The sequence below is a fragment of the Eschrichtius robustus genome, chromosome 8 (genome assembly GCF_028021215.1).
Source record: "Eschrichtius robustus isolate mEscRob2 chromosome 8, mEscRob2.pri, whole genome shotgun sequence".
Taxonomy (NCBI): Eukaryota; Metazoa; Chordata; class Mammalia; order Artiodactyla; family Eschrichtiidae; genus Eschrichtius; species Eschrichtius robustus.
This window is the reverse complement of record NC_090831.1, coordinates 125787127-125811887: the sequence shown is the minus strand read 5'-3', so window position 1 is coordinate 125811887 and position 24761 is coordinate 125787127. Positions and strand designations below refer to the sequence as shown.

At 39.7% G+C, this 24761-nt stretch overlaps 1 protein-coding gene across 2 annotated transcripts in view; it reads right to left on the bottom strand.

The window, feature by feature from the left end:
- Positions 1-24078, bottom strand: part of ACTR3B (actin related protein 3B) — a 61607-nt gene extending 37529 nt beyond the window's left edge. Inside the window, exons 1-2 of one of the 2 annotated variants that reach the window (XM_068549743.1) lie at positions 23925-24060; positions 7910-7965 (exon numbers count right to left, since the gene is read on the bottom strand). In XM_068549743.1, the coding sequence (XP_068405844.1) occupies positions 7910-7965; positions 23925-23968 (100 nt within the window). In that variant the 5' untranslated portion in view covers positions 23969-24060. Of the gene's footprint in view, positions 1-7909; positions 7966-23924 lie in introns of both variants that reach the window. The other variant, XM_068549748.1, reaches the window with a different exon arrangement.
- Between the last annotated feature and the right edge of the window lie 683 nt (positions 24079-24761).

Genomic DNA, 24761 nt, shown 5'->3' with positions numbered 1-24761 from the left:
ACTGGACCATAAAATGAATCTCAACAAGTTTAAAAGAATTAAAACCATAAAAGTGTGCTTTCTGACTACAATGGAATTAACTCAGAAATCAATAACAGAAAGATAATGAGAAAATCCCCCAAATACTTGGAAACTAAACAACATGGTTCTGAATAATCCATGGATCAAAGAGGAAGTCTCAGGGAAACTAAAAACTGCATGAACAGAATGAAAATTAAAATACAAAATATTAAAATGTGTGGGACATAGCTAAAGCAGTGCTAAGAAGGAAATTTTTAACACTACATGCTGACATGAGAAAAAAGAAGAAGTCTCAAATCAATAATCTAAGTTCCCACCTTAAGAACCGAGAAGAGTAAAATAAACCCAAAGCAAGAAAATGGAAGGAAATAAAGAGCAGAAATTAATGAAATTTAAAACAGAGAAAAAATCAATGAATCAAAAAGCTGATTCATCGAAAGTTAAAACTTTTGCTCTGCAAAAGACCCTGTGAAGAGGATGAAAAGACAAGCTAAATGATGGGAGAAATTACTTGCAAACCACATATCTGACAAACGACTCATATCTAGTATATACAAAGAACCCTGAAAACTTAACAGTAAAAATACAAGCAACACTATTAAAAAATGAGCAAAAGACATGAAGAGACATTTCAAAGAAGATATTCAGATAGCAAATAAGCACATGAAAAGATGTTTGCCATCACTGGCCGTTAGGGAAATGAAAATAAGGAGGAGAATGAGACATCATTGCACACTTACTGGAACAGATAAAGTAAACCAGTGACAATGGCAAACGCTGTCAAGGTGAAGCTGGCTCTCTCATACATAGCTGGTGGGAGTGCGAAATGACTCAGCCGCTGTGGAAAGCACTCTGGTAGCTACTGAAAAACACTAAACGCAAACTTGCCATATAACTTGCGCTATACATAGGATTTGTCCAGAGAAATGAAAAATTATGTCCACACAAAGACCTACACACAATTGTTCACAGCAGCTATATTTGTAATAGCTAAAAACTGGAAATAACCGAGATGCCCCTCAAAAGAAGAATGTTTAAACATCTGTGGTACACATCCACACACTGTAATAATACCACTCAGCAATAAAAAGGGACAATCTACTGATACATGCAACAACCTGGATGGAGCCCAAGGGCTTTATGCCAAATGAGCAAGCTAATCTCAAAAGGACACATATACTGTATTACTCCATCTCTATCATATCCCCTAAACAGCAAAATTATGGGGACGGAAACAGATTAGTGGTGGTCAGTGGGCAAGGACGGTGGAGGGGAGGGGTATACGTGTAATTATAAAGAAATAACATGGGAAATAACACATGTAATTATAAAGTAATAATACGTGTAATTATAAAGAAATAATACATCTTTGTGGTGATGAAATAGTTCTATATCGTGACTGCAGTGGTGGTTACAGGCATCTACACATGGGATAAAATGACAGAGAACTGCACTTACACTGTTCCAACGTCAAACTCCTGGTTTTGATATTGTACTATGATTGTGTAAGATGTAACCTTTGGCAGAAACAGGAAAAAGGGTACACAGAACCTCTCTAAACTCTCTTTACAACTTCCTGTGACTCTCTATTTCAAAATAAAATATTTTAAACACAAATAAAATATAGTTGTAAGGTATGTATGAGCTTGTAAATTATTTAAACAAATTAAAAAATAAAGCACCTCAGTTAGCTATAATGATGAATCAAAACTAACAAGATTAAACTTAATAAAGAACAATGTAAAAGTTCTGCAGATCAAAAAAAAAATGTATGAGTATAGAATGTGTATAACCAGAAGACATAAGCTATTCTCCAAGTGCTAAAAAGTCATTGGAAGGCAATCTAAGGAAAATTATCAGGGAGAGTATATCTAAGGAAGAATACACCTAAAGATTTAGATAAAAATTCTATATCTCAAGAACACTTGCTACAGCAGTTGACAGACAACAGTAATTATTTTTTAACATTTATTTATTTATTTGTTTGTTTATTTGTTTGGCTGTGCCAGGTCTCAGTTGTGGCACGCAGGATCTTTGTTGCTGCATGTGGGATCTTCATTGCGGCATGAGGGATCTTTAGATGCGGCATGCGGGATCTTTTAGTTGAAGCATGTGGGAACTTTAGCTGCAGCATGCAAACTCATAGTTGCAGCATGTGGGATCTAGTTCCCTGACCAAGGATCAAACCCGGGCCCCCTGCATTGGGAGAGCAGAGCCTTAGCCACTGGACCACTAGGGAAATCCTGACAACAGTAATTTTTAAAATAAAAATATCCAGTATATTTCTCAAAAGAATGTCAAACATTTTACTAAACCTTCAAACAATAATTCCTAACTTATATAAACTATTCCAAAGAACAGAAAAGAAAGCTAACAACCTCATTTCATAAAGCCAGTATAATTTTGATGTACAAACCAAACAAAACTAGTACAAAAAAATTATAGACTAATCTCACTTTTGAACATAGATAAAAAAATCCCAAATAAATATTTGCAAATACAATTCAGCATGTACTTGATATTTCATAACCAAGTAGGGTTTATCTCAAGAATAAAATAAAAGACCGTTCAACATTCGAAAAATATATCAATTAATTCATATTAGGAGCCTAAATGTCAAAACCACATAATCATCTCAAGAGATACACAAAAAGCCTTAAATGTCAACATCTATTCATAATTTAAAAAAAAATTTTTAAAAACCTCTTATTAAACTAGGGATACAAGGGCACTGTATTAACCTGAAAAAGCATTTCCACAAAAACCTACAATCACTAGTAAAACAGTAAAATCATTCTTTTTAAAATCAGAAAGACAAAAGCACCGGCTATCCCCAGTTCTAGTCACTGATAGAAGTTCTAGCCAGTGCAGCCAGATCAAGAAAAAAAATATGAAGTACTGGGGTTGGAAGAGACAAAATAACCATTATTTGCAGTTAATACAATAGCTTGCATAGACAACTTAAGAGAACCTGCAAGCTATTCGAACAAATAAGACAGGGCAGCAGGATTGTTGGATTCAAAAACAACTTTAAAAATTCAGCAGCATTCCTACTATGGTGGCAACAATTAGAAAATTTAATTTAAAAAAAAATTCACAACAGCAAAAAAACATAAAGGTACCTAAAAATAAATATGGCAAAAGGTATGTATGAGCTTTTTAAAGAATACTGAAAAACATTACTGAAAAACATAAGAGACATGAATAAACAATAAAACATACATACCATATTCCTGGATAGGAAAATTCAATTCATAAAGATATCAAATTTTTAAAAATATTTATTTATTTAGGCTGCGCCGCGTCTTCATTGCGGCATGCAGGATCTTTGTTGCGGCATGCAGGATCTTTAGTTGCTGCATGCATGTGGGATCTAGTTCCCCGACCAGGGATCGAACTCGGGCACCCTACATTGGGAGAGTGGAGTCTTACCCACTGGACCACCGTGGAAGTCCCAAGATATCAAGTTTTTCCCAAATTAATCTACAAATTCAATGTGTCTCTAATCAAAATCCCATCATAATTTTTCATTGACCTTAAACTGATTCTAAAATTTATGATAAAGAGTAAGGGCCTAAGAATAGCCAAGGCTACTCTGAGAAAGAAAAAGGAGGAGGAACCAGACCCACCGGATATAAAGAGACATGCCAAAGTAATAGTATTTAATACAGTGTGAATTTGCAACAGAAAAACACCATAAATATTCCCAACCATACACAGTGCCTCAATATGATTGAAGAGGCACCCTCCAATAAGTGGTGCTGGGGCAACTGGCCTTCCATTTGGAAAACAAATTAACTCTCTCTCCCACACCATAAAAAAAAAAAATTTTTTTTCTTAGAAGAAAATACAGACAGTCTTTATGACTTTAGACTATAAATGCATTTTTTAATAGAAACAAATTATAAAAAAGGTAAGACTGAAAAACTGAACTACATGAAACTTTTAAACTTCTGGGATTAAAAAATAATTTTAAAGACATCTTAAAATAGGAGAAGAGGGACTTCCCTGGTGGCGCAGTTGTTAAGAATGCCCCTGCCAATGCAGGGGACACGGGTTTGAGCCCTTGTCCAGGAAGATCCCACATGCCGCGGAAGAGCTAAGCCCGTGCGTCACAACTACTGAGCCAGCGTTCTACAGCCCACGAGACACAACTACCGAGCCCACGTGCCACAACTACTGAAGCCTGCACACCTAGAGCCTGTGCTCCACAACAAGAGAAGCCACCGCAATGAGAAGCCCATGCACCGCAACCAAGAGTAGCCTCCGCTCGCTGCAACTAGAGAAAGCCCACGTGCAGCAACGAAGACCCAACACAGCCAAAAAATTAATTAATTAATTATAAATAAATAAATAAATAAAATAGAAGAGGATATTTATAAGACATTAGTATTCAAAGTATACACAGAGTTTCTGTAACTCCATAAAAAAGACCAAAAAATGCAACAGAAAAATGGGCAAATACACAATGAAAGGTGCTCAACCTTCCTAGTAATCAGAGAAATGCAGACTTATAAAATGAGACATCATTTTACGTTCATTAGACTGGCAAAAATTTAAGTCAAATAAGATCAACTGTCGTCAAGGATGTGCAGAATCAGAAACTCCCATCCACTGCTGATGGGCATTTAAATCAGTACAGGCGCTCGGAAAAGCCATCTGGCAATACCTGACAAGGCTGAAGAGGTGCATACCTAAGTGATGAAACAACCCCATTTCTCATATTTTCTCTTGGGAAACTAGCACATGTGGATAAGAAGATACTTACTGTATCATTTTGTACAACAGAGAAAAAACTGGAAAATGCCCAAATGTAGATTCACGTATTAGATTTCTGATCTAGATCTGTATATAGCAACACTGATACATCTTAAAAACAAAATATTGAGGGTTTAAAAAAAAACAGTGCAGAAAGTTATTTACGGTATAATTATCATTTTGGAAATGTTTAAATTCACAAAATACTACATACTGTCATTGTATCCTGTATCTGTAACATAAGGATGAAGTGTGGACTGAATACAGCTAATGTCCAGCAAAGGAGGGAGAGCGGGGAAGGACTGGAGGAGAGAAAAGGGGGCTGGCACTCACACGGATGTGTCTGTATTACGTATTTACAAGATGCAATTGTGTTAACATTCGTTCATTCCGGGTGGTAGGTAAATGGGTCTTTGTTATATTATCTTTCTTTCTGTCTTTCTTTTTTTTTCCAAAATAAAGATTTAAAAGACATTCAGAAACAAAAGCATCTCTGGGCTCAATCCCTGTCTCCAGTCTAGACCTTTCCCCAGAGCATCAAACCTTTTACCCAGTTGCCTACAGGACGTTTACACCTGAACTCTTCGAACACCAACTGTCTACAATGTACTTACTTTCTCCTGACCCCTCCCACATCCTCTTTCTATGGATGTGATCACCACACATACACTCCTCTGCCTGAAACTTTTCAATGACTCTCAACATTCTCCAACAACTTAAAGGAAAAAAAAAAATAGAGAAAACCTTTCTTCAAACAATCAAGCAAATTCTGCACAGAAGCTCAAATAAATAAGATACAGGCAGGGCTGCCCTGGTCGACCAGGACAGGGCTCGGCGACTCTCTAGTCTGGGACGAGGCCCCTGAGGGAGCCTGGGAAACAATGTGAAGGTTCCCCGTTTGCAAAATAAAATGACAATTCCTTAAGATACAAGTGCTGGCCTTCTACACATTCCCAGCCCGCTCTCCTGCCACCCTCTGCCTGGGAGGTGCCTCCCCTCTGTGCCCACCAGAACCAGAAAGGCCCTGTTCCGGCACTCTCCACAAAGCCACACACGTACAGACAAGCTCCCTTCTCTCTTTGGAAGCGAAGCCACTTTGCATCTTGAACTTCACCTTGTGAACAGAGCCTCTGTAACCACAAACAGGGTTCGGTTGCCAGGACTGAGAGGGCAGCAGGTCTGCTGCCCAAGGTACCCGAGGCCCTCTGTCCACCTGTCCCAACGCACTCCCTTCTGCCCCCCGCGGCTTCTCTAACTCTTGCAACAAATTCAGCCAAGGGTATAGCTCTTCCTTTACTCCTGCCTCCTTGACCTTTTTCTTTCTAGCTTCTCCCACTGCTGTTCTCAGCACCAGTGTGAGAGCTGCCACGCCTGCTGACAGTGAATGGAATCCTGCTAATAGCTGACTTCAATCCCCTCTCTGTTAATGATGACAGGTGAAGTGGGGCGGCCAACTGAAAGCTGCCGACAGTTGTATTAAAGCAAGAGGTGCAAGGTTATCCTCTTAGAGCTGCTGCACTTCACAAGGTTAAAACTAATCTGCTTTGAAAAATCGGAAAGTCCAATTCCAATTCACCAGTTCAGCATGGAATGATCCAGTTCTCTGGCATTCACAATATAAAATTCACAAAAGACTGATCTATCCTACAGAATGCCAATTGTTATGGACTGAATTGTGTCCCCTCAAAATTCCTATGCTGAAGCCCTAACCCCCAATGTGACTGTATTTGGAGATGGGACCTCTCAGGTTAAATGAGGTCATAAGGGTAGAGCCTCAGTTCCACAAGACTGGTGTCCTTATAAGAAGAGGAAGAGATACCAGAGGTCTCCCTCTCAGCCATGCACAAAAAAAAAAAAAAAGGCCATGTGAGGACACAGTGAGAAGGCACCATCCACAAGCCAAGGAGAGAGGCCTCACCAGAAACCAATCCTGATGGCACCTTGATCTTGGACTTCAAGCTTCTATTCTGTGATAAAATTAATTTCTGTTGGTTAAGACATCCAGTCTATGGTATTTTGTTATGGCAGCCCTAGCAAACTAATACAACAAATCATGAATTTAAAATGAGGACCAGCAGACCAATCATGCCTATTGTCGAGGACACCCCATCATAGTAACCAAGCATTTAGACCTAGAAAACCAAGTTCATGAGCAGTTATCCAGCAAGCAAGGATCTGGAATGAGGTGAATTAACTGTTCTCAAGGAATGAGGGTGCCCTTTCTAGCGATGTGAATACCCACATCCACCAAAAAGCCTTTAGTCTCCCTTGAACAAACACTAGTAACTGAGCTCCTTCCCCACTGCTCCGCCAGGCTGCTCACGCTCCACAGTGGTCAGAACCTGTTTCTCCAAAGTCCCTGAGCCCCTAACAGCTTACAATTCCTCAGATCGTGACGTATCTTACAAGGGCTACATTTAGGAGGCAGAACTTCACTTCACTCTTGACTGACATACCTGCCTCTTTGGTAAACAGTCTCCAAAAAATAACCCAGAAGTTAAACAGTTTCAGAGAAGAATTCTACCCTGTGGACAACCAACCTGACCTTGGGGTCTCCTGTGAATAAACAGTGGGCAGGATGCACTCTGGCCAAAATGTGGACGTTTCTTCCCTTATTATGCTCTACTGACTAACATTTAAACAAAGACAGAACACTTCAGAACATAATAAAACAGGCCTCTCCTTTCAAAAAAAAAAACAACTTTCAATAAAGTGAATAGTGTAATACAATAGATAGTCCACCAAAGTGCTAAGTTAATAAAACTGTACTTACCTAAAATTACAAATTAACCTTAAGGAACCACATATACTTCTTGTAAGCAGCTCAGACAGGTATGACTGAATGAAGGCCTCTGCCAACCACCCAAGCTAAAACTCCAATGACTGTGACAAAGGACTGTATCAGAAGAGAATCAAAGGACTAGAAAGTTGGGGGGGTTTATGTGACAGCTATGGCCAATAGCAATACTCAGCAGCCAGATGCCAACATAAATAACTCCCCAGTAACCAGAACAATCATCTAAAAGAAGACGGCAAGTAAATTCATGTACCTTGAAAAACAGAATTAGAATGTTTAGAACAATTATAAGAAACACAATCCTTTATAAACCGAGGGTGGAGCTTTACTTACATGAAGGAATAATGAACTGTGGCTCAGTGTTGCCTGCGTAGCCAAGCTTGGTATACCTAAAAGCACAAAGTCATCAACACATGTTTAGATAATAATACTCTCCTCTATATCCCATTAATGTCTTTTATTACAAGCTCTCCAAGTCCTAAAATATCAAGACTGAAAATATGCCCGTGAAATTAAAGAAAAAAAAAACAAAAAAACCTCGTGATGACTAAGAATCAAACGCTAATTTCAGATAAGCAAAAAACATAAAATATGCCTGTTTCTACTGGAAAAATTCATATATTAACACATGAATTACATTTGTGTATCCCTAATAATTTTAAGGTGCTTTTATATTCTTTTAATCTTTACAAAAATCCTACAAAGGAAGTAAATATTACCCCTGTTTTGCAGATGAGAAAACTGAGGCACTGAGAAGTTAATTAAGCTGCCCAAAGCCAAACAGCTAGTGAACAGAAAAAGAACCCAAATCTAAATATGCAGGCTCTAATTCCAGAGCTGCCTCTCAAAAAAATGTACTTACTTCCCAGACTTCGTGAACTTTTGGGGGGGTTAGGGAATCCCATAATTTTCTTAAAGTGTCATGGCACAGGGCTAGAAGAGCTACTGCCAGGTGCTGAGAGTATCCGACAGAAGCAGCTCTCTATCATCTCATTGCAGAACGAGCCCATCTTCTGTCAAGATACTCTTTATGATGGATTCCAAAAGTCTTAACTAAAATGAATGCCAAAATACTACCATCTGTTCCAAAAGCATTTGCTTATCTCCTAAAAAAAAAAAAAAAAAAAAAGTGGGGCGGGGACCACCCCCCGGAACCATCTGCTGGAAATGTGACCCTGGAAAGACTCCTGAGTGCCACCTTCTCAGCAGGCCCTCTGTACCAAGCGGTCAGGTCGAGGCGAGGAGCCATCATTCTGCAGTAATGTTCCCAAGGAATAAAAACACTTCCTAGCAGTGCTGAAAGCAACTTTATTAACTCATGCTATCTTACAAATTATTTCAAGATGCCTGATACTAAATTTTTCAATGTGATTAATACATTCCAAGTTCTAATTAACTAATTTTATGATTTTTAAGTGTATTTTAACCATATTGCTCATTTTACTATTTTTGAACACACATTAAATAAATAAGGTTTAGGGAGACAAAAAAAGCAAGTCGGGTCCACTTAAATCATGCCTTACTGCTCAGTCTCCGAGGAACTAAGGTCTTGGTGTCACAAGAGTTTGGGCAAGGCCAGGCCCTGAGACCCGTCAGGCCCAACAAGGAGTTTATAAAAGGCAAGACCCATCTGAGGGCACTCCCAAGTTCTACCCAAGTACACAAACCAAGTGGACCCACAAGTCCTCGACTCCAGGGCTCGCCAGACCCAAAAGGAGAGTCGAAGCCAACCCAGAGCCCAGGGAAGGCAATATATACTGAACTTTAAGAACTCCGTATCATCTTCAACTGAACCATTTTTCTGGAAGTAAATCCCAAATAACAAATATAAACAAAGTGAATGACTGACCCAAGGCTAAAGAAGTCCAGAGAAGCTAACAAGCAGGCCAGAAATCCCTAGAATCACTGCACTGTACCTAAGTCTGTGCTTTTAACAGGGGCCACATCGCTCACCAGCCACACCACCCACCTCGTACTTCAAGAAACCCACCCTCCCACACTGTTAGGTTATAAATTGCAGGATGACCAGAACAGGGTCCTTCTTCTTGATTTTATCTCCACCCTGGCACAGTCCTGGCTGCAGCAGACACTCCATAAGTATCTGCTGAATGAGTTCTTACCAGGTGTAAGAAAAGGCAATCACTGGCAAACTGCTGGGGAAGGAACCAGTGTTTGAAAGGGGGGGATGCTGACAGTCAGAAAAACAATTTGATGGGATAAGAAAAGACCAAAGACATTGTCTGATACAATCTCTCACACTTGGTTTTGTGTAATAGGGTTATTTAAAAAAAAAAAAAAAGAAAAACACCTGAAACAAATATGAATACCACTGACCCTCTGAACAACACACGTTTGAACTGCACGGGCCCACTTATGTGTGGATTTTTTTTCAATAAATATACAAAAATATATGTGTAGAAGATCGTGTGCAAGACTTACACTGAACTGGATAGCCTATCCTTACACAGGCACAAGGTTAAGTGATATTTAATATAAAATTAATAATGAATCAACTATATACTTCAATAAAAAAATAAAATGAAAAAATAAAATTAATAATGTGTTCGTTTTCTTACTTTGCTTTCAAAGAGTTACATTACAGTATGCCTCTCTCTCTCTCTCTCCAGTAATTGGAGAACCTGCAGACCAGTCTATCATCACAGGTAAGTGGTGGTGTTTAAAATGCAACAATGCTTCCAATACTGTATTATGAATATGACTGTAATACTGTTAACCATAAAAATTCTATAACAATTCATTCATCAGTGTATAGGCTGGGCTACCAAGAAGCAGATGTATCAATTACACTACACTAGGTTTCCATCATACTGCTGCCTCTTCGTTATTAATGCTTGAAATGCATTGTAAATAAATATGAGTTCCTTTTTCACATTTTCTTTTCATTTTTGATGTCTAGTGTTAGTAACACATATAACATCTACAGTGTTTTGTATAATACTGATGTAGGTACTGACAGATGATTCATCTTGTAAACAGATGATGTAAACTTATGGTACCAATAAATACAGTACAGTGCTGTAAATGTATTTTCTCTTATGATTTTCTTAACAACATTTTCTTTTCTCTAACTTACTTTAAGAATATAGGGGCTTCCCTGGTGGCGCAGTGGTTGAGAATCTGCCTGCCAATGCAGGGGACACGGGTTCAAGCCCTGGTCTGGGAAGATCCCACATGCCGTGGAGCACCTAGGCCCGTGAGCCACAACTACTGAGCCTGCGCGTCTGGAGCCTGTGCTCCCCAACAAGAGAGGCCGCGATAGTGAGAGGCCCGCGCACTGCGATGAAGAGTGGCCCCCGCTTGCCGCAACTGGAGAAAGCCCTCGCACAGAAACGAAGACCCAACACAGCCATAAATAAATAAATAAATAAATAAAAATTTAAAAAATATATATATAGTATATAATACATACAACAAAATATGTGTTAATTGACTATTTATGTTGTCAGTAAGGTCAACAGTAGGCTATTATTCGTTGTCTTGAGTGAGTCAAACGTTATACACGAATTTTCAACTGTGGGGCGGGGGGGTCGGTGCCCCTAGCCCCACTGTTGTTCAAGGGTCAACTGTATAGAAAAATACTAACATTTATTAAAATTAGGCGCTAAGTATCATTCATGTCCGTTATATTACTTTTGGTATTTCTGAATGGCAACAGAGTGTACTGTATTGGTTGTGACCATGCACTTTGGCACCAGACTGCCCGAGTTCAAATCCCAGCTCTGTTATTTGCCAAATGTGTAACTATCTGTACCTCAGTTTCTTCATCTGTTAAAAGGAGTATCATAATACAACCTACCCCCTAGGATTAGTGAGTTAATATATTAAAAAGATAAATAGAACAAGCACTACAACAGTGCTAGCTACATGTTTGAGTTATTTTTTACTATTATTTTTCTGTATGTTTGAAATATTTCCTAATTTAAATTTTTGGAAAAACTTTTTTAATTAATTAATGTATTTATTTATTTATTTACTTTTGGCTGAGTTGGGTCTTCGTTGTTTCAGGCGGGCTTTCTCTAGTTGCGGCAAGCGGGGGCTACTCTTCGCTGCGGTACGCAGACTTCTCATTGTGGTGGCTTCTCTTGTCGCAGAGCATGAGCTCTAGGCGCGTGGGCTTCAGTAGTTGTGGCACATGGGCTCAGTAGTTGTGGCTCGCAGGCTCTAGAGTGCAGGCTCAGTAGTTGTGGCGCACGGGCTTAGTTGCTCCGCGGCATGTGGGATCTTCCCAGACCAGGGACCGAACCCATACCCCGTGCACTGGCAGGCGGATTCTTAACCACTGCGCCACCAGGGAAGTCCCTGAAAATTTTTTTAAAAAACAGGACGTTCTGCGTCCAAAATCATATTACTCAGTCCTTCTGCCGTGCCCACTCTAAACACCACAAACTAATTTGTGAAGTGATGGAGATAAACTGCACTGGCAGTGAAACTAAAAGTACCAGGTGTCCTTCAACAACCATGGCTCAACTCCATCCCAAGTTCTGTGCCCTGAAATCATAAACAATGGCCCACAGCAGCAAAAGGTCAGGCTGCAGAAATGCATGGGGGCACTTTCCAGGCCCACAGCTCTAAAATTCAACTATATACTGATGATGCCACTACCACATGCCACTTGGCAACAGTTGCTAGAGTGTTCAGATTCTGAAGTCACCACGTTCTGAGACAGCACAGCCTTCACAGGAGGGAGGCTTTCTGTCACAGAATCACATGAGTACCTTGCAGCAGTAACACTCGGCAAACAATGATCTTCATGACTGAGGCAAACTAACATTAAACTATATTAATATTTGTAGGTACTAACAACTAGCTATGAGGTCTTCCCTTCCTTTGCTAGCAAAACTGAAACCATTAAAACCACTGGCAAAAGCACAAATGACTCAGATCACTTTATGGTAATTTAATGTCTTTTAATCTTCCTGTGCTATTTTTTATATAGCATCAAATACACTTGAGGTTTTCTCACTTTGAATAATCACAACGTAAGGAACATGTAACAATATTTTTTAAGAGACATTCAAATTTTAACAAAATCTTCATCAATACAGGTTCATATAGAACTTCAACAAGACCCTATTAAACAGAACACTGTAAATATAACTAACAAGTGTTCCTCCTAAAATTCTCTCCTAGGAGGACAACCCAGTGCTAAATTGGCACACCCCATTAGAGATGATCTTACAATGGTGCAAATATACAAAGAACACAACCAAAAAGAAATCAACAAGTAAAACACAACTCTTAAACAGGTAAAGTGTTCAAGACACCATTTATGCAAACAAAGAAACATTCCAACCAGTTTACTAGCTAGAAATTATGTAGCAGGCATATACGAGGACACTGAGAGAGGGAGAGGAGGGGAAACACGGCCCTTGTCCTCAAAATGTTCCCCAAAATGTTCACCTGTTAGACTCACAAACACAGAAAACAAACTTATGATGACCAAAGGGGAAAGAGGGGGGAGGGAGAAATTAGGAGTTCGGGATTAGCAGATACAAACTACTATATATAAAACAGATAAACAACAAGGTCCTACTGTACAGCACAGAGAACTATATTCAATATCTTGTAATAATCTATAATGAAAAAGAATATATATATGTATAACTGAATCACTTTGCCATACAACAGAAACTAACACAACATTGTAAATCAACTATACTTCAATTTAAAAAAAAGAAAAATGTAATGTAAAAATAAATAAATGAAAGCCGTACAATAAATGATGTGAATTATACTTTTTTAAAAATGGTCACCTGTTAGAAACATGATTTCAGATTGAGTTTTTCACAGTAGCATGGCCCACATTATCTGGCAGGTGAGTTTAAGATCATCTGGGTAGGCATCTAGAAAGAATGTACCAAGCCTGACTGATCAGATCACCTGGGAAGCTTCTGAAAATACACATTCCCAGGGCCTGTCCCAGAATCACAGAGAAGGAGCCTAGGCATCCATATTTTAAACATCCCCTGCCCCTCCCCTGCCATGGTTCTGATGATCAACCAGCCCAGGAATCACTGACTAAACTATACCACATGCGATCATCTGTGAACGTTTATGTAACACAAGCTCCCCATCCTCAAGCTCACGTTCTAACAAAACCATCTACACCTACCACATTATCAGATAAAATGTACCTATAATGTTGAACTTTAATACTGGCTAGAGGCTCAGAAGAAAGGACTCAGATGTACCGAGTCTGTCTTATTTAGAATACTGTGTGTTTAAGTATTCTATGGGGAAAAAAATGTAGGAAATGCTTTTCAATGCAAACTATTTATGTAATTAAGGTGTGATGAAAAAAATCTAGCAGTGGAAAAAAAAAAAAAGGCTCAAAACAGAAATAGTTAATCCTTAGGAAGAGATAATAGGGGGGAAAAAATCTCTCAAACCAAAGGACAGTGAAAAACTAGAAGCATTCCTATTGAAGACAGAATGAAGCCAAGGAGACCCACCACCATAATTCTCATTTAACATTGTTTTGGAAGAACCAGATAATACAAATCACAAAGAACTAAATAAAAGGAATAATACTGGGAAAGAGGAGGCAAAATTTATTTGTAAATCATAATTACAGACCTGGAATATCAAAGGAAATTAAGTGAAAAACAAAAAGCAATAGGGAATTCAGCAAGATGGCCAGTTACTCAATGAAGAGACAAAAATCAGCAACTTTCCTACCAGTAACAAGTGAGACTATACACTGGATGAAAACATCCCATTCACAATGGCAACAACACAGAAAAATATTACCCTTGAGAATAAACCATATGATGTGAGGAACTCTCCATAAACAAGGAGACAAACAGAGACACACCTTATTCATACAGGATGAGTCAAGAGTTTTAAAAGAAACATCACATATCACTAAATTCACCTATAAATTTAATGCAAAACCATTCAAAATCTGGGCCAATACTGAAGAAGGTGGTAGTAAATTATACATGGGTGTTATTAAAAGGCTGAAGTGTCATTATAAAGAGAAGTTTCACATTACTTATCAACAATGTAAACGCATATACCATATTATCCAAATAGTTTTAAATGCATACACCCTACTGTCCAAATAGCACATTTCTAGGTATTTACCCCCACAGAAGCACTTTTACATGTATGAAAAGATATGCACAAAAAATGCTCTCTACAGCATTATAACAGCAAAACAACGAAAAAACTGGAAACACTCAAATGCCATAAATAGAGGATAAATTAAATAAACTATATTGCAATCATTCAATAAAATGCTACACAACCAACAAAAATGAAGCAGACTTATGTTACTGGCCATATATAGATACGATTTGAAAACAGTTGTGCTAAAAAACCAATGGGTCAACAATGAAACCAAAGAGGAAATTACAAGATACCTTGAGACAAATGCCAGTAAAAACACAATCCTACACAATCTATGGGATGCAGCAAAAGCAGTTCTCAGAGGGAAGTTCATAGTAAAAATAGTGGCAAAACAGTATATTTTCATACTGTGAGGGAGTTAATGAGGCCCAGAGTGCTGGGTTCAAAGCGCAGCACTAGCTCTGTGACTTTAATCCCTCCTACTTTAGTTGCTTCATTGGTACAAGGTGAGTAATAACAATCCCTACTTCAGTGTTAAACATTACCATTTCTGGAAAATATCTCCTAATTCAAAAAGTAAAAGGATCTCATAGTCAATAATTTTATTTTACTACTGAATGTTATTTGATGTGTAGTCATGATCTGTATTTCTTCCATGAATTATCCTTGATAATTTTTCTACTAGACTTTTGGATCTTATCAATTTGTGTAAACTCTTACATATTGAGGATATTAATGCTTGCTCATATATATTACTAATTTTTCTGAGCTTGTTGTTTACCTTCAGTTATACATTTTCTGAAATACAATTGTTTAAATAATTTAGGTGATCAAATCTACCAGTTATTTTCCTGAATAATTTCCTTTGCAGTTTCTACCTTGAAAGTCTCTCCTTACACTAAAATTTTGTATCATTTCTTCCAGTTCTGTGTACATCTGATATACCTGATACATGAAGAGACACATCAATCAGATTTTCCCAAACATGTGTACATAAGGAAATAAGATCAACAACTTTTACATTAAAAGGCTTTGGTTTTTTGTTTGTTTATTTGAACACCATCTTCCCAAAGGACAGCCAGCATGGTGGGGGCAAGCATCATTCTCAAAAATACATAAACTAAGCTTACAGACTGCCAGCCATATTCTCAAACTCAGTGTCACCTTCCACACATCCCCTGACCTGAGACCTTTTCTCATACGGAAATCAGGACAGACAGAAGATACGGAAACAGATCAATAGCTGCATACAGCAAGACCAAGAGTTACAACTCTGCCTGTTAACCAACTATGTTCTCATAGTTCAAACTTCCAAACACTCTAAAAAGGTACCTATAAAAAGTCTCACTCTCACTCCTACACCCATCTACCCCATTTCGCCTTCCATCCTATTCTCATGTATCCTCCAATGTCTCTTTCTGTAAATAAAGTATATCCTTATTTGCCCCAAACATTTTAAAAGGTCCTTGTGCAAAACTTCTTTCACTCCTCTTGTTAAAGGCCCCTCTGCCCACAGCAGTAACTGCCTGCAGTGAGAAGGATTAATCTGACTGCCGTCAACTCAACATACTTATATATATCCCGCCTACAACCATGTGTCTAGAGCAGAAGGTGACAATGTAAGCTCGATTAATTTATGTGTGAAAGTGGAAATGTCACATTTTAAAACAGTGTTTTTGAAACTGTATCCTGCAGGGAGGTTTTTTTGACTGAGACCTCTTATGAGGTCCAGTCTCAAACGCCCAACTTCAACCAGAATAGCTCTACCCCCTCCTAAGATGTTTTCAGTTTTTTAAAAAGTGACTACACTGACTCAGAATATGATTTTGATAAAACTAAAATTGCTCCCAGATCCTAATGATAGAGTTCTAAATAATATACACTCCCCACACTGTACACTGTATATTAACATATGATGAAGTTCTTCAAACGTTTCTTGGGTTGTCTGTCATACAGAAAAGGGTAGTCTCTGTTTATAGGACACAGTTAAACATGTAAGTTCAAATTTATTAATTATTTTATCTAAATCCAATATCCTTTTTTTTCTTTTTCTCTATTTGATCTGTAAATGTTACATTACCCTATATACCTGTCCATTTCTTCTTCTACAGCAGCATTCTTTGCCCTATGGCTAGTAAATATAAGATGATGATGTGTGGCCTCTTTGTGGGTTTGGTGCATTATCAAGTGAACTCTGCCTTCCAGGGTAAAATGGTGGACTAAACGTGATCTAATTTCACTCTGTTCCGAAGCCCCACTAAAACCAAAGCAAAATGATTTTTTGAAGATATATAAACCACAACAATAGGGAGAAAAGAAGAGGAGGTAACAGCAAGATTCTGGCCCTGGATAGCAGAGGATCAGTAGTAAGTGGCTTTGGAGGTGTACAAAATCCAGCAGTGGGCAAAGCTGAGAACCAGCCCAACACACCCCGGACCCTGAAAAGCCCCGGAATGGGTGGCTGCACAGGCACCTGTGGAACCAGGACTGAAGGGCCCAAAACACGAAGCTGAGGTGATACTGCCCCCTCCCGCCCCACACCTCGGGGCGACCACCCTTCCCTGACCCCCGCGTTCCCGCAAGCTGACTCTGGAGAGTGTAAAGCCAAGGGCCTTCGGACTCCCAAGTCACCTGGCCTGGGCAAGTCCGGGAACTATTCTGAAAAGAAAGGGGTTACCTGACCGAATACAGAAAAAAGCTGACAGCTCAGAGGCCCTCTCCCACGCCCTTCTCCGCCCCCAACTCAGCTCTCACAACACAAGCACCCAGACCCCACCCTCCAAGCAGATGATCAGAAGTATATCCTCTGGGGAAAATGACCAGCTCAAGAGGAAAGAGCCAAAGACCATAAGACCAGGAGATTTCCCAACAAACAACCCACCTATATCACCCCTGGTGAAGTTCAAAATCAATAAGCCAAATCTACACATGCAGGCACTCAATAAGGCAGCAGTAACTTTCACAAAGCAAGAAGAAATAAACAAGAAACACACTAGTGATAGGAGCACTTAACATACCATTCTCAGTCAAAGAGTAAGTGAACAAAAAAACTGGAAGACCTAAATAACATCATCAATAAGATAGCTCATATAGATGTACACTGAACTCTGAACATACCAATAGGGAATATTCCTCTTTCCAAGTACATACAGAACACTCACAAAATTGACCATTATCTTAGACACAGTGAAGTCTAAAGAACAGAATATAAAGAGCACTCTGACCATACTGTAATAAAACTAGAATTAAAAACAAAATTAAAAAAAAGGCCCTTTTACCTGAAAAATTTAAAACATACTGGTATAGAAATATTGAGTTGAGGGAAATACAAAAGAAAAATACAGAAATGTCTTGAAAATGATAATGAGAAACTATACCCAAATCCCTGTACATAAGAGATACATATAGTTAAAGATATAACAGCCAAAATTAAATACTTTTTCAATATAAAGGGAAAATTAAAATGAATTAATAGCCAACTCAAAAACAAAACAAAAAAAAAAAAAGGAAGGCAGAAGAAATAAAGATAAAAGTAGAAATAAGTGAAAAAACAGAAAAATAACAGAACTAGTAAGTAAACCCCAAAGCTTATCTTTAAAAAAAAAAAAAGACCCACAAAATAGGCACATCATTAGGAAAGCCATGAAGAAAAAAGGACGAAAACAAAATAAATGTGAGCAACAAATGGAAAAATAGCCATAAAAACAAAGATTTTTAAAAATCATGAGACTACTGCATACATAAATTTGAAAAATCTAGATGAAAGAGAATTGTTCTTTAGACAAATACAACATGCCAAAATTGACTCCACTCGAGGTGGGAAGTCTAACCAGCCTTAGAAGAAATGTAAAGAACAGCAGGACTCTCCTCTCAAGAAAGCACTAAGCTCAGACAGTTTCACTGGGGAATTCTACCAAGACCTTAAAACTCGGAGAGTCCCAAAACTACTTCAACTATTCCAGAGCACAGAAAAAGAAAGAAAACTTCCTAATTTGTTTTATGAAGAGAGGGTAACACTGATCCCGAAATCTGACAAAGAATGCACCAGAAAACTAAACTATAACTCATACTAATACTGACATGAAAATCTAAATAAAATATTAACAGAATCTACCTACACATCAAAAAATAATGCAGCATGATCAAGTGGGGATTATTACAGAATGCAAGAGTGGTTCAATATTAGGAAATCCACCATATTAACTGGCTAAGGAAGAAAACCACACGTTCCATTTATTATAAAGAAATCATACAACATGCAACACTCATTCATGTTGTAACATTCCAAAATATAGCAGTTGACAGGTACTTTCTTAACATATTTGTATAACTTTCTTGACATATATTTGTATACGTGTCTAAGTATGTACATACACACAGCAGCCCAAAAGCCAGCATCTTACTTATTTTAGAAACACCAGAAACTAATCCACTAAAGTAAGGAACAAAAGGATAATGCCCACTAACTCCACTCCTATTTAACATTATTTGGAGGCAATAGCCACTGCAGTATGTCAAAATAAAGAAAAAAAAAAAAAAAAAGGCAATTAGAGCTCCTAAAAACGGAAAGGAAGAGGGAAAACAATCCCTATTTGCCAATGACAAAATTCTGTATCTGGAAAACCCTAAAGATCAAGGGAAAAATTCATACAAACAATAAAAGCATTTTGTAAAGTAGCAGATTATAAAATTAACACAAATACAGTTTATGCTGAACACCTGCTTTCCTTCTGAGACTCTAGAATTCTGGTTTGTGCTAGGCAGGAGGTGCCATGACCAGCCCCCAATAAAAACTCTGGGCACTGAGTCTCTAACAAGCTTCCCCGGTAAACAACGTTTCACACGTGCGTCACAACTGGCTGTGATTAAGCACATCTGTGTGACTCCACTGAGAAAGGATTCCGGATGCTTGCTCCTGGTTTCCTCCAGACTCTGCCCCATGTGCCTTTTTCCTTGGCTGTTCTCGCTTTTACCTTTTCACTATCATCCTGTGCTTGTTCCTAGCAAAGCAACGAACCTGCGGGTGGTCTGTGGGACCCTCACCACACCCCAACCCATAAAGAGCTTCTGAAAATAAAGAAGCAAAAGACCTAAAACCCACAGAAAAACTGGCTAGAGAAATGAAGAGACAGAAAACGGAAACGCAAATGCCTCTTAACCATATGAAAAGATGCTCATCTTCCCATATAATAATATAAGAAACTCAAATTAAAACTACAATAAGATATCATTTCCTACCTTCTAGATTGGTAAAAAAAATTTTAATTTGGCAATTACTCTGCTGGTGAGTCTGTAAGAAGCCGTAGGCACTCTCACACGTTGCTGGTGAAGACACACACTACTGAGTGGGATTTGACACTGTATAGCAACATTACACATGCACTTACCCTTTGACCCAGAAATCCCACTCCTAGAAACCTATCTCAGAGATGTCCCAGCAAAAAATGCAAAAAGATAAATGCACTGCACTGGCTACGTTGCAGTCTTTTGATAATAACAAAATGCTCAAAAAATGATGGGGACATGTCTAAAGAACTCCAGAAACAGCCCAAATGGGCTTCTGCTGGCCACATCTGGACAATTTAAGCATCAAAACAAATAATGGCAATAAGAAATAATAATCCATTGAATATAGTATGAATGACATAAATAACTCTTTGAACAAGATAATAACCCATACAGACGATAAATAAATAAATGGGAGCCACAGAAAAGTGCATCCTTATAGTAAAATGTTAACTAATAAATGTAGAAAATACTGGAGTTTTAAAAATAAAACCACAATATTGCAACCATCACTGTCATAATCCATTAGAACAAGAATCACCACCAATGGATACTAAAACTAATGGGTGAAAGTTTAAGGAAGAACAGGGTATTTGCATAATCTCATAATATCTCTCCACAAACGACATTAATTACAAAGGGGAAAACAGTAACCGTCCAATGGAGAAATCTACTCGACACCACTGTATCCGAATAATCCAAATGAACGCCATCAACTATCTTCAGCCTTCTGACAGGATGAGTAAGTTCTGGGGAGCTAATGGGCAACACAATGATTACAGTTCATAATACTGTTTTATACTTGAAAGTTGCCAAGACAAGTAGATCTTAAATATTCTCCCCACAAAAAAAAAAAAAAAAAAAAAAAAAGGTAATTACGTGAGGGGATGGAGGTGTTAGTATCATAATGTGATAATCATTTTGCAATATATAAATGTACCAAATCAACACGTTGTAACCTTAAACTTATGCAATGTTGTGTGTCAAGTACATCTCAATAAAGCTGGAGGGGAAAAGCCTTCTGATGTGATGCACTGAGAAGCTTTGACATCACTTCTGTGGTACTCCTGACAAAAATGCACACCCTGTACCTGTCATAAAGAAACACCAGACAAGCCTAAATTTAGGAACATTATCCATAACTGACTGTCAAAAATGTCGCTGTCCTGAAAGAGAAAAAGGCTAAGGAACTGGTCCAGTGAAACGAGACTAAAAAGACATGATGACAGGCACACACAGTGTACGGTGCTGGATGAGGGCAGAGAGCTGAGCGTCCAGAGGCATAATGGGACCATTCATGGGATCCAGATTTAGTAGACAACGCTACTGCATAAACATTAAATTTTCTGATTTTGATCACTGGTCTGTGACTGTATGAGAGAAGGTCTTTGTTTTCATAAAGGATACACTGAAGAATCTTGGTATAAAACAGCACGACGTCTGCGACTTACAAACAGTTCAGAAAAATGATAATGTGTATAGTATATAGAGAACAATAAAGCAAATGTTAATAGTTGGTAAACTGCATGGAGAATATATAGCAGGTTTTTCGGTACTCTTTTTGCAGCTTTTCAGTAGATCTGACGTTTTTCAAAATAAGTTGAAAAATATAAAAATCTTCAAAAATACGAAAAGTTCAGTTAAGAGAAGTAACACTAGGATTTGTGGGATATTCTCTGAACACTAAGCAGCCTAGTAATTCACTGAAGTAAATGAAGCTTCATCTGGAGCAGGCAGAGCCGTGGTCCATATTATCGTGGCTCCCAGCTCGCCTGTGCTCACTGAGCTGGTCTCAGGGCTCATCAGAGGAGGCCAGGCTCCCAGGATGAAATTTATTTGCAATTAAAAAATACTATTTAGTACACTGTCTACTCAATCATTAATGTCCACTATGTATAATTCAGTGTGGATTTTTCTGTTAGAATTTAGTACTAGGAAAAGTTTTCTCACCTGAGAAACAGGTATTTCTCTTCCTTCCCGATGACAGGAATTACATAACTGATGGTGACCCTCTTATAATTTTGTCAGACAGGAAGACTAAGGCCAAATGTGAGGCCGGCCGGCTGCACCACTGGTCTACAGTTTAGGGTGATGCCCATTCTCTTCCTTGGTCCTAGTTATTTTTAATCTGCATTTTACCCCTTTTTATTGTATTTTGAGGTAAAAGTCAATCCAAAAACCACTGAGCTCTATAGGAAATGTAAGAGCTACTAACATGCTTAAATAAATTTAGGCTCTTCCAGGCTGCTCCATCTGGCCACACACTGGACACTGGAAATTTATAATTAACCACCGTTGTTTCCACAACAGAACATGTCCATGTGACACCCACTGGGAAGATTCCCGGCCACTGTTTCTAAGTCCTGACACCAAAGCCTACGACAGCCTGAAGACAATAACATAACTGGGCCATAAAACAAAGATATATTGAAGTTACATCTCCAAGTGAGATACCACCTACCTCAAAAGGTCAAAACTGAGCAGCACATTTTAGATATTTACAGCAAGAATGATGAGTAAGGTCCCCAGCTTACTATTAGTAGAGGTATGACAAACCCTGTGGGCACATTTTATTGCTTCTGCCAAGAAATGCTTTGTATTTCAATAGTTTTACAAGACCAAAACCACAAAAACAAAAAATCTCACGTGCAAATGTGAGAAGGAAAAATTCTTTTACCTGCTGCCTGCACTCCTGACACAAACAGACCTCAGGTGGGTGTGGGGTGAACACCAGTTCCTGGGAGGAGGGGTTGAATAAGGAAGCCAAAGACTGGGTGGGGGCGTTAATATCAGCACTGGTTTGGCCTTGGGTTTTGGGTAGCAAACAACTTCTAAAATAAAGAGCCCCGGAACTTCTGGTACAATGTGTATTTCAAAAAAGAAAATTAGTACAAGCAAAGAGGCAGTTTTTTCCAGCCTGTAACCACTACCGGTGGCTTCAGCAGCAAAAGGAAAGAACTATCCGTAGGAGACGGACTGAAGCAAATTAAAGAAGACACCCCTACAAGGTTGTCAAGGAAACTAAACCAAGTGCATTTCTCTACAGAAAAGAATCAAGGCTAAGGTGAACATACCACGGAATATTTTGTGGAAAAAATGATTAAAACCCCATCTTGAAAGATCTTGAAGAGGCTAAATTTAGCAGGCAAGCTTGAATTTCTAAACCACCAGCTAGACGGATTCGGTGAGCACCTTCCTAAAAACAGCGAAGCGGGGGCCACTGAAAGAAAGTGCAGGACATTTCCTAAGGTCTCTTTTGCATATCTCAACATCAAAAGAAGCAATCACACCCCAAAAGTAATGCGAAATAAAACCTATACCACAAACAGGCTTTCCCAAATTTAGACTTTGTTTTTCAAAATGGAGTCTTTTTTTTTTTAAATGAAAAGGCAACTCTACGCAAACTAAAGCAAGAGCTTAGCCCGAGAGAACCATTCACTCCTGGAAGAGAGCAGAGTGGGCTGCAAAAAAAAGGTGTCAACTTGGTAGATGAATATAAAAACCTCCACAAGTAAGTGAGACTCCTCAGCAAGGAGAAATGGCATGCGTTTGGGAACCCAAAACGAGGGCCCCTTTTAAGAACGTGAGAAGGCAGGGGCACCGTCAGGCAGGCAGAAGGCAAGTGACGGCAGCGGGGTCTGCAGCCGCCTGCCCGAAAGCTGGCATCCCGGGAGGCCCCGGCCGAGCGCGGAGAGAGGAGGTGGGAGGCGAGGCGAGCCGGCCCGACTCCGCCCCTCGGTCCTCTTCGCATCAAGGGGAGCGAGCTCCGCGCGTGGCCCTCGCGGGCGTGGAGGAGAGGAGCGGGGCGCGGAGACGGGCCGGCCGCCCGAACCTGCCCAGCTGTCGGCCAAGACCCGGGCCCCGGGCGGGGCGCCTCCAGGTGAGACAGGGGGCGGGCCGCGGGCAGGTGCTCGGCGCCGGGTCTGGAGCGGGGCCGCGAGGGAGCGGGGTGGGAGCCCGCGGCTCTTACCCGGTGCCGCAGTCCACCACGCAGGGAGGCAGGGAGCCCGCCATGCTCGGCACGCGCGCCTCTCGGTCCACGCTGGCTGCCCGGGAGACCCCGCCGCTGTCCGCTTGCCGCGCTCACGCCGCACCGCCCGCTCCCGGGAGCCCCCGCAGCGCCTCTGCCGGGAGCCCGGATGCTCGCCGCCGCCCACGTGACGCCTCTCCTGACTGACCAATCACGGCGCGAGCACGCCCCGCACCCTCCCCATGTCCGCCATCTTTAGTGCTGGCGGCGGAGCCTCGTTGCCCATACGTCCAACCTTGCAGCTGGAGAGACTGCGGGCTATTTTTAACTGACTTACGGTGAACGTGACCCCATTTCCGAAGGCTGACTCCTTCTCATCCTTTAAGTCTCCGCTCAAATGTCACCTTCTTAGATTAGTTGTCTGTGATCACCCACTGGGTGCCCTCCCTGCACCTTACTCTCTATCTCAACAGTCTATTGCTTTCATTCACAACACTTAGAGCAAATTTATATTTTTATTTGTAGTCTGTCCTCCCATTGGAATATAAACTCCGCTAGGATAGGGCTCCTGAATATCTTACCATTGATCACCGGATGCTTAGCACAGTATTTGGTGCATTCATGGGAGGCACCCAAATGTTTTTTGGATGAATAAAGAAAAAAATTGCCGTTAGAATTCTTATACCTACCAGAACATTGCATGCCTTCCTCTATAGAAGAAAAACCTATAAAACAAACGCATGGTCAGCCTTTAGGAATGAATGACCTCCGATTGGGTTAACACTACACCAAGATCATTATGGAAAATGTTTTCAAGTATCAAAGATGGGATGATGT